General features: G+C 40.0%; 2 protein-coding genes across 10 annotated transcripts in view; one reads left to right on the top strand and one right to left on the bottom strand.

Moving 5' to 3' along the window:
* The window catches only part of hcfc1a (host cell factor C1a), a 13,241-nt gene extending 11,545 nt beyond the window's left edge, over nucleotides 1–1,696 (top strand). For all 8 annotated transcript variants that reach the window (XM_086291500.1, XM_086291506.1, XM_086291505.1 and 5 more), the window contains 2 exons: nucleotides 35–98; nucleotides 198–1,696. In XM_086291500.1, the coding sequence (XP_086147626.1) occupies nucleotides 35–98; nucleotides 198–237 (104 nt within the window). In that variant the 3' untranslated portion in view covers nucleotides 238–1,696. The remainder of the gene's footprint in view (nucleotides 1–34; nucleotides 99–197) is intronic.
* On the bottom strand, nucleotides 1,049–6,418 carry LOC147330005 (ras-related protein rab7). 2 transcript variants are annotated; one of them, XM_086291512.1, is made up of 5 exons: nucleotides 5,897–6,418; nucleotides 5,518–5,644; nucleotides 5,189–5,407; nucleotides 2,787–2,912; nucleotides 1,049–2,669 (listed from the first exon to the last, which is right to left on the bottom strand). In XM_086291512.1, exons 1-5 carry the CDS (start codon nucleotides 5,956–5,958, stop codon nucleotides 2,583–2,585), a joined length of 621 nt encoding a protein of 206 aa, XP_086147638.1. In that variant the 5' UTR covers nucleotides 5,959–6,418; the 3' UTR covers nucleotides 1,049–2,582. The 2 variants fall into 2 exon arrangements, with proteins under 2 accessions (XP_086147638.1, XP_086147639.1); XM_086291513.1 differs by lacking the exon at nucleotides 5,897–6,418 and adding an exon at nucleotides 5,706–5,873 and having other exon boundaries at nucleotides 5,518–5,617.
* Nucleotides 6,419–11,065: the final 4,647 nt, after the last annotated feature.

Consider the following 11,065-nt stretch of genomic DNA (forward strand, 5'->3'; position numbering starts at 1 on the left):
ATGGATTGAATCTCTCCACTTTAATGCCCTGTAGAATCTGGCAAAGATGCCTCCTCTGCAAAACCGGCCCCCAAAAGACCAGGCACCTCTCCTGATACGTAAGTACAGTATTCATGTTTCATATCGTGCACACAGGAACATTTCATCGATGAATAAAACATCCAGCACTTATTCTGGTTTTGTGTGTTCTCCTGCAGTAAGTCTACTGGTCCAAAGAAAGCAAGGACGGACCAGTGAGGTGGCCTGGAGATCCCTCCCAGTCTTTTCTTTTGGTCTTTTTTTTACCCCACTCGCTGTCTTTTTATCAAGAAGACTGACCTTCACCCTTTCTCCTCTTCATCCTCATCCTAACCTCATCCTCCATCCACTTCCCCAAATGTCTCAGACAGAGACGGCAATGGAGGCAGAACAACCATATGAAGCCGAGACGAAAGTTGATCTGAGAGATGTTTCTGTAGATAAAACCCTCCTTCCTCCTCGTTCTGTTGGTCGTACTATTTTTAGAGCAAACCTAGAAGCACATTATCTTTTTCAGTCACATCCCCTTCCATCCTTTTAACACCTATTTTTGACTTATTTCAATAGTTGGAACAGTATAGAGAAGCATTTACATCTTTCACAAACTGGGAGCCAGCCTGAGCGCAATGTTACCCTTTTTCTTTTTCCTGTGTTTTTGGGGAATTCTGGGGGGGATGTAGAGAGAGACTACATGGAATGATGTACAGTGTTGAAAAAGGCTGTGGAAGCATTAGTATAGATGAGAGGAAAAAAAATCGGTATGGAATCAAATAAAGCACTTGTCCTCTGTGAAGGAGGACTTTTTTTTTTTATTATTATTATTATTTTGCTCAAAACTAATTTGCTTCATTGAGAACCAAGTCTGTACAGTCATCGTACTGGACTCCAGTCTCCTGGTAATGTCATCACTGTGCGCTTTTTACCCCAAGATGAGGACTGGTGGCCAACATGTTGGAAGAATGGCAAAAGGAAGAGATTTGTAGAGAACGAATGACTTTGCTAGGACTGAGACTTGCAGCACACATGGAAAAAAAAAATCTTCCCAAAAAATTAGCAAGCAATGATGCAGAAGATCTTTTGTGTAGTTTATTTTTGTATTTTTTAAGCTTTTTTCCTTCTGTGTGTATGTGTATGTTGTGTGCATTTTTAAGAGAAAAAAAAATACATCAGTTTTTTTTAACTGTTGTTCATCCCAATAATTTGTGTTCATGGGAAGATGTTGTGGCTAATGTTGAGGTTGCCACTCTATTTTAAAAAAAGAAATCTTCAGTTGGTTGTATGTTCTTGTTAACAGATGGCAATGAAAGTGAGAAAGACTTTTTGTATTTGTTCCAAGTAGAAACCGCAGAGGTTATAGGACTGAAGGGAACTTTTGATGTGGACCCAGGGAGAGGAGTTTTTACTTTGTTTACTACTCGATACTTGTGTTGCTTCATTTGCCAAACATGGAAACACAAGGGGGAGGAGAGGCTTAGAAAAGACCAACATCAGATCTTTTCCATCCTTTCCCCTCCCCCTCCATGATATCCCGATCAGTTGTCCTATGCTTTTTACGCTTATGAATGTGCTGTCCTCACGTCTAAGTTTTAGAATGGCAAATTATCAGTAGAATAATTTTCCCTTCCCCTATTTGATGTATGTAAATCCATTTAATAAATCTTTTGTTCCTTTCCACGGCTCTGTATTCCAGACTACAGATGGTGTGCGAGCTAACTGTGACATGTAAAACCCATATGTCTTTTGAACGGCGATGTCTTGGGAAGAAAGCTTACATAGCTGGAGTGTACTCACTTGTAAATTAGTTCATTCATAGAGCAAGAATGAAAAAAAAAAAAAAAAACAGACAAAACAAAAAAAGGAAACATCTTGGCCTTTTATATAATTACCTGTAACAAACTGTTTTTACATGTTGGTCATCTCTTGATTGCCTTTTGTGTCTTTGCTTATAAAAGAAACGTATATATATATATATATATAAATATATATAGTCTCCCTAATTTGCTTCTGTCAAGCTGATTCACTGTAGGAGTCCGAATCACTGCTAGGTTCATTACAATACAAAACTTGTACAGGGAGGAGGTTTCTGACTGGACATGAGTGTATATCTACTTTGTAAGAGTGGATTCAGTTGTGATGGTAACGACGGCCACGAAGATGAGAGCCCGGGTTTGCCGCTTTTTCTCTGGCCCGTGCCTCGGGTTCTGTTTGTGATTTCTCCCGATTACTTTCTAGAAATGAAAACTTTCTCTTCATATGCATTCATAATTTTGTGCGTGTCGGTGTGTCTGTTGAACAAAACTAGACATGCATGCAAAAAAGCAGTGTATTTTAGTAGTGATGCCTTAAGTTAGACCATAAGCTGAAGGTTCTCAGAAAAAAAAAGAAAAAAAGAAGAAAAAACATTTAATGAGTTTGTTCCTCTCTCCATGTGGTATACAATTGTGTCCTTTCCTTCCACAGTACCTTTGCTGGGTCACTATTTTTGCACCCTCGTTAGATAGGTCCTCATCAGCAGTGCCGAGGTCTCTGAACTTTCCCCTTCCACACTGGGACGAGTGCGCCTCTCAGCACTCACAGGTGTTGCGAGTTTCTCTCGGCTGTTTGCAGGTTATCTGGAAATGTCCTGTATTTTCCAATGTGTGTTTTTTGTACTGTAGGGAGTAATGTATCTTTTATCATCAAAAAATAAACATGTTAAACATAAAAAAAAAAATAGGCTTTTGTGCGTGTGTGTTTATTAAAAGTAAACACAAGACAAGTTGAGTCACCTGCTGTAAGCCACGCTGAGCCGCTCTCAAAAACGGCTTCTCTACATCCAGATCTTCTTTGGCACTTCCTTCAAAGTATTCAGCTCTAATTTCCTCGCACCACTGCCGGGACAGCTTGTCAGACACCTGAGAGGAAACAAAATGTTACTCACATGATGGATCAGAGTAATGTGTGGAATAAAACACACAAATCTAAAGGATGGGCCTCTTGGCAAACTGAGTTTCACGAGCAGCGGGCTTGGAAAGCCTGTGGTGACCAGAACACGTCAAACTAAACAATGGTCACTTTTGTCATGCTGAGAGCCATCCTGAGATGGCATCTGATTTGTAAGAGTTAATAAACATGGATTATACAGATTAAAGGCTTAGCATTAAGAATATAAAGGACAAACACAGCCCTGATTTCTTTATATTTGCTCCTAGTGAGCCAGTGATCTTGACCAATAGTTCTTCAGGCTTTCTGAAGGTCTTTCAAAGTTTTTCTTTCTACACTGACTGCATTTCCCTCTGTTCAATCCAGTCATAGACACTAATCTACAAATCATTCAAGCATTAAATAAATCCACCTAACTCAACGCATGAAGTCTTCACATAACCGAAAACATAGCAAACCCATTTCAAATGATATTGTTAGGTGCTCCGTTACTAGCAGCCTGTCATTAAAAACATTTGTTCACATTTCTTGACTAGAATCTACTAAAAATCCCAAAGACAACACTTTGACAGGCATAAAATATTTTTGCAAAGGGATTTCCATTCGCATCTCTACAAAGTGTGCAGTGACTACTATACGTAATGTAGTAGTCACTGTTAACTGTTATTCTGTCAGACTTCAGCTTGTGTTTTTGTATTTTATTTTAATTCAAATGTCCCAACTCTGCCTAACCAAATAAAATAAGCACAAAGGAAAGCTAAATATCGTTTAGACAGTTTCTCTTTCTATCCCAATAACACTTAAATGGGTACACTGTTATTTCAGCTGCTGGCTTCTTCGTCAATCATTTTTAGGTCCGAGTCGGGATGTGGCTATAGATAGTCACATCTGATTTTGAGCTGCCACTTCCTTGTGAGAGTCACATGCAGTGTGTCACTTTGCATCAGCTTTCTTCATTCTGCAAAACTGAATAATAATCAAAATAATATCAACTGACAATTTTCTTCCACCGACTTCAAGTAGTTTTCAGGCTTTCTTGTAGATTCATTGCATCTTCTCTTTGTGGTAGTTTCCATCCAATTCCAGTAAAATCTGCACTGATTGTGATTTACAGTTTTCCTCCTTGGGTAGGCAGTAGAACAGTGAGGTTAACCTGCACTTGACCCATGCTTTCTTCACGTATCTTTCCTGCAGTGTTGACTTTTGAATACCAGAACCAATCAAAATGTGAGACTGAGGGACAAGAGATAAAAAAAAAAAAATGCTGTGCAGCCTCCACATAAAGTAGGACACCTGGTTACCCTGGACGCAGCTTACTTTACTGTGCGCTCACACCAAAAATAGAACAGAAGAATACAAAATGTTAATAGAGACTTCACTTTTGATCTAACACTCACTGTGACTTGCATTTCCTTTGCAAGAGTGTAATTTACAAGTGTATTTCAGAAAGAAAAGAGAAATCTCTTGGTGTAAACAACATGAAAGCATGGCTCCATTCTACCAACAGTTCAGGCTGATGGTCGTGGTGTTGGTGGTGTAATGGTGAGAGGGCACATTTTCTTGGCACACTGGGCATCTTAGTACCAACTGAGAATGGTTTAAATACCGCAGCCTACCCGAGAACTGTTGCTGACCACGTCTATACCTTAATGACCGTCTTCAGATGGCTGCTTCCAGCAGGATAATGCCACAGAGCTCAAAAATATCAAAGTGGCTTCTTGAGCTTAACAATGAGTTTGCTTTACTCAAATGGTCTCCACAGTCACCAGACTGGAATCCTACAGAGCACCTCGGGGATGTGGTCAAACGGGAGATTCACATCATGGATCTGGAGAAGCTGTGTGAGGCTGTGGATCAAAATCTCAGAGGAATCTTTTCCCACCACCTGGGGAGTCTACACCATGAAGAATTAAGGCAGTTCTAAAGGCAAAACTAAGCTAAGGTGTACATTTAAAAGTGCCCAGTGACTGCATACACACAGAATGGCAAAATTGAAGCAATTTGATAACAAACCCGATAACAAGGTAGCTCAATATAGACTAAAGGTCCTAAACCTAAGTGATCACACTTAGGTTTAGTAGGTTCCCACTACAGCACCAGGCCGGAAAGCAGGTAAGACAAAAATGATGTTATAGTTCAGTCGTGGTTCCAACAAATCTGCATTTAATAAAACTGTACTGAGCCACGTGTGTGGTAAACCTGGAGATGCCTCACTGAGACCGACTGAAAGAAGAGGACTTTGACTAACCTCTCGGTCGCTCAGATCCGTTTTGTTGCCCAGTACAATAAAAGGGAAATCAGAAGGATCCTTGGGTTCCCCTTGGATCAAAAACTCCTTCCTCCACCCATCCAGAGCAGAGAAGCTGGCCTTGGATGTGACATCAAACACCAGCATGCAGCAGTGAGCTCCCCTGTACAGAGGTGTACCCAGAGACTGGAACCTCTCTGTGCCTGCTGTGTCCCAGATCTGACATACACACAGTGGGAAACATGGGATTAATCATCCTATATGACATGAATGTCTTGTTCCTGGGTGCGTGGGGGCTTGTTTCACTGCCAAATGCACAGGTGAATTACCTGCAGCGTGACTGTGTCCCCATCTATGCTGATTGTTTTAGAGAGGAAGTCGGTCCCCACAGTGGCCCGGTACATGTTGGTGAAGCGGTGATTCACGTATCTGTTCATGACGGAGGATTTTCCCACCCTAAGTAAACACTCACATGTTTAGTGGAAATCGACAAAATGAAGACCTCTCGCTCTTTTACCGGAGACAGGCGCATTATTCTTCTTGCATCGCACTGCGCCGTTAAATACAAGCCCACACTTTCACACTTTTGAGAATTTGGAATTATGTCTTAAACTATGAACAGAAAGAGAGCCGGAGTAAATGAAAGTGAAACAAGTATCGGTGGAACTGCGGAATTAATAAGAACCTTTAAATGCCCCTTTAACTCACCCAGAGTTTCCTATGAGGATTATTTTCAGTGTAATAGGACCCTTTTTGTCACTCATATCCATGTCTGATTGTTTGGCCCAGCCGGTATGAACCCACGAGAGCTCACGCTGCCGATGCCTTCACGGGTCCCTAGAAATATGCGCCTTCAATGACTGGACGTGTCACACGCCTATAGCCAGATTTAGAAATTAAGATAAAATAACTAAAATACTAATATTATTATTATTGTTGTTTTAAAGTTTTCAAGTGATTTCCTCCGTGTGTTAAATATATTCTTTCTTTTTTTTCTTTTGTTCTTACCACACTGCTGGCAAGTTGCAACTAAATGTCCAAAATTCCAATTAAGTGGCTGTGCTTTGAAGGCACCTCATCATGACAGGTGATTGGCACACAGCCGCGTTCTCCTCATTCCTGTATGAAAGGTCCACAGACTCAGCAACAGGGCTCTACTCCAGGAACAACTCTGAGTTTGTTAACCCTGAGCTGAGGAAACTCCGGATCTTCTTGTTCCAGAAAAACAGTCAACTTCAACTCTGAGTCAGTAACTGGGGTCAGATAACCTGCTCGCTGGCAGGTTTTAATTAGCGAACTGAGTTTCTCTCTGACTCCTCCCCTCTTGCTGCACCTGAATCACCTGGCTGACACCTCGAATCATTTCCTCATTTATAAAATCGCAGTCATTGTGTAGGGGAGTGAACTAATCTGCAGAAGTTGACGTTTTTACAAGCACTGAAATCCCAGTTAGACGCTAATTTGTTCTATTTTTGTACTTAACATTAAACAGGCATTTACTCCTCGATATACAGGTATATACAGCCATGACGTTGCATATTTCTAATCAACCCAGTATAAGATCCACAGTCTCCATCTCTGTGGCTCTGTGGAGAGTAGCTGTCAGACTGTCAGTCAGCTCTTCTGAAACATTTACTGTAGCAATGACTGTTTCAGTCAAACTCGTCTGTGTAAAACTTTAGACGCACCACATACTGATGGTGATGGAAAAATGTCTGTCACAGCTCGATCTTGGATATGATGGGAATATTTGAGTGAAGGTGAGACTAATCTTCACAGATTGTTCACAGATTCAGTCACTGAATAATCTGAAACAATTTAAAGCAACTGAACCTCAAAATATTTTCCACTGAAGATCACCTGAGTGACTCTATCAGTGACTCCAAACTGGATCAGCCCTAAGGTAGCCTATAGGCTCTGTAATGGATCAGTGTTTTTGATCACTGTTCGGCTTTACTAATAAAACTTTACATTCTACTTTACATTCTACATTTGGAAAGCGGCCCTTCATTTATTATTATTATTATTATTATTATTATTATTATTATTGTTTTAAATATTTTTATTTATTTATTTATTTTTAGATCAAACTATAATGATTACACTGGTGAACAGTAAAGATTTATTTTTCTATAAATCTCAAAAATGGGATTGTTACAGCCCATCAGTACATCAAATGTTCACTAAACAAATTAAAATACATAAAAATAAAAATGAAATGCTCAAAACTGTAAAAAAACAAACAAAAAAACCCTTCCTTTATTCCCCACTAGAGGGCAGTATAGACCTCAGGTGGTTTATTTTTCTTCTCGGACAGATATGCTTAGAGCCATGAGGTAGGGTTGCTTTGAATAATCATTAAATGACCAGTTTAGTGTTTTTAACTAATTGTGAGGTTAAAGTTATTAATGAAAGTTAAAATATCATCAATATTTTAATTAAATGTAAAAAAAAAAAGGCTAAAAGAAGAAGGAGACATATCAGAAAGGCTAAAATGCTGACATTTACTCACACTTTGTACTTTGATGTTTCAGAGTTTCCTTTTATTGGAGTAATCAAATTCTGCCATCTTTTATTACGTTTCACTTTTGAGTGTTCAGGTTAGTGCAAGAAAAAAACCTTACAGTAACCAGAGGACAGGTTCATATATATCTATCTATATATACATCAATCATACAATCATCATAAGAATATGTTGAATTCACTGCCAAAAGCCAACGGAAAATCTCATGATTCATGAGGTTAATGAGGTGAAATAATTACCATAACTCAGTATACAGTTAGTGTCATTGTTGGGTCTTACAGAATGAAAAATAACACTTTAAAAATAATGGTTCTTGAAATAAAATGGCCAAGAATGTGGGAATTTCGTCATCTAAACAGCATCATTAAACGATTCAGTAAATCTCTGCGTAAAGAAGAACAAAAAACAATGCTGATCTTAAACATGATGCTGAAGTGGAAATCCCATCTTAGTATTATTCAGAAAGTCACAGTCAGTAAACCTTTTTTGCTGCATCCACAAATGTGAGGTGAAATTCCACCATACAGAGACATAGAGGCATACATGAACATGATCCAGAAACCTCATATAAGATGGACTGAGGCAAAGTGTAAACTCTTTGGTCTCTCTTTGCTGATATTGTGTTTGAAAATCATGGACTTTGTGTCCTTGCTGTTGGAGAGTAGAGGAATCATTTGGCTTGTTATCAGAGCACGGTTAAAGGCAGTACCCGTGATAGTATGGGGCACATCAGCGCACACTGGATGTATAAACTGCCTCTGTGAAGGCCTTGATTGTTTTCAGTGAGGCCATGCAATCAGTCACAATCCCTCATCTACCCATTGAAAACATCTGGTGCACTATGAAGCAAAAATATGAGTCAAGCAGCTGAAACCCTCGAAATCCTTTATCAGGCACGAATGAGCAACATTTGCTTTATGTCACTTGTCTCCTCAGCTCTTCCACCTGCTGCCTTTAGGGGTCACCATAGCAGATCATCTGCTTCCACCTCACCCTATCCCCAGCAACCTGCCTGTCGGCTTGATCTGCTACATACTTTCCACATGCCCAGACCATTTTGAGCTTTCCTTTGAACTCTATCTCTAGCTGAGCCGTCCTGATGTACTCATTTCTAATCCCAATCTTCCCGGTCATTTTTAGAACTCAATACAATTGATCAGTTTCAACATCTAACATGTTGTGTTTTCAAACCAATACTATCACACTTTTTTTTACTTGATGCCTGCCTTTAGAAATGAGATTCTAGATTAATGACAGATGAGGTAGAGTTCAATTTTTCTTTGTCTAGTATCAAAGTTACTTATTTATCCTAATGTATGAGCTAAATTGGAAGCTGGTTATCAAGAGGTTAACATAAAAGCATATATAAAATATAAACAATAATAAGTAGGAAGTAGTACTTACTACTGAAACACACGGACACAGAAAATATAAACAATGCAGAATTTATATTTGTGATCATAAGAGGGGTAAAAAAAATTGTGCAATCGTCAGTTAAAAACAGAATATAAAACCTATAAGAAAAGAAAAACTCAACTACTTGACACAATGCTGAGATTCCTTCATATCTATGTCCTGTAGTGACTGTCAGAGGTGCAGCAGAACACTGAGATTGCAAAAAAACAGCAACAGAAAAACTAGCGTATCTCTGTGAGTGGCACTCGTGAGTGCCCGCCTAACTTTATTAGACAATGGATGGAGACACACTCATAACGCTGTGCTGCTGCACAAAGTCCACGCTTGTTTGGGTGCCAAGAAAGTGCCTAAACATTTATTTCAATCACAGTGAAAGTAATGGAGATGTGTACAACCATGGAGTGAAGACTTTTTGAAAAAGTGAGGACCTTCTGGATGTGACCCCGGTCTGCTCCTCCTTTCTTTCACACCTTTTAGAAAGAAGAAAGAAACAGAAGGTGTGTGAGTGTCAAGATTCAGGTTTATGGGTGTTGGTCAGAAACAGCTTTAGGCTATTCACTTAGTTAAGTCTGTATTGAGGACCTAGAGAAACCATCATGTCAATAAATGTCCTCAGAAACAGACTGTATGAACATTTGTGTGTGTGTGTGTGTGTGTGTGTGTGTGTGTGTGTGTGTGTGTGTGTGTGTGTGTGTGTGTGTGTGTGTGTGATAGAGAGGGGGGGGGGGAGAAAGAGAGAGCGCTATCCTCCTGGGTATAGCAGTGGTGCTGCAGCCCTGCATTGCAGAGATAAGACCACCGCCTTCACAGAAGCCTGTTTCTTGGGAATTTGAAAGTTGTCCTCATACTCCACTGTTGACACACAATGTCATCTGTCATCCAGCTACGAAGGCCCTGAGCAACCTCCTAACTGTCCGACAAGACACTCCAGCGTTAGTTCAAACTGTCTCTGTCGAGATACTGTCAACAGAAGAAGAAAACTGTGTCCGTGTGTGTGTGTTTGCCTTGCGTGATTTATGTAGTACAGCCACTTACACGCTGTAGGGCCTTGTAACCCTGACAGTATGCCTGTACCGCTTTATGACAGTAAGCGGCGGGCCTGTAATTCCTGGCCTCCTCCTTTCATCTTGATAACCTCTTATCAGAGCAGAGCAGCACACTCGCACTGTGGCGGCAGCCACATCCCTGCCCGGCTGTCCACGCTGCCACAGAGACCTCATCTCACTCTGGTACTACTGCTCTCATTCACCCAGGCTACAGTGTTTCACATCCAGCACATTCACATTTAACTGTGCCATAACTGCCATTAAAAAGGAAAACCTAGAGGGGACAAACCTAAGTTGTCAACACAATAAATTGATAGCACAAGCTGGAGCCTATCCAGCTTTGCCTGAAGTGGGCTTACACTGCACAAATTATCATACCTTGATTACACGATGATGTCAGACAAACTTTAAGCTTTGTATAACAGAATCCTGAATCGAATTTTAAAGTTTTACCTGGTACTCTATTGCATTGCAGAACAATAAGTAGTATTTGCAAATAGTATTACCAACAGCCTTAGTGTAAATGTTCCTGGAAGAATCTGAATTGGTCTTATACGGTAGATGAAGAGCAGATAATAACTCAGACAGTATTCACCGCTTGTGTGTGTGTGTATTGCTTGGTTATTTATTTAGTATAATCACTTGCTCTTAGTCTTATTATTGAACCAACAGCAGCCTTTTGACAAATCTCATAAAAGGAAAAAAAACAAAAAAAACACTGACAGGTGCGAACAGAGCAGGTTTCTTCTTCACTTATCTACGTGACAACAAAGAAAACATGACACAGGTGTCATCAGAAGTTATACGGAGGTGATGAGGAGGACATTTTATTACAGCTCTGCTTTTTCCTGATATCCAACTGTTTATGGGTCCCCGGGACATTGACTTCAC

Source organism: Aulonocara sp. 'chitande type north' Nkhata Bay, linkage group LG5 (assembly GCF_057382095.1).
Source record: "Aulonocara sp. 'chitande type north' Nkhata Bay isolate Kocher_YH1m ecotype deep benthic linkage group LG5, A_spYH_male_GT1.1, whole genome shotgun sequence".
Taxonomy (NCBI): Eukaryota; Metazoa; Chordata; class Actinopteri; order Cichliformes; family Cichlidae; genus Aulonocara; species Aulonocara sp. 'chitande type north' Nkhata Bay.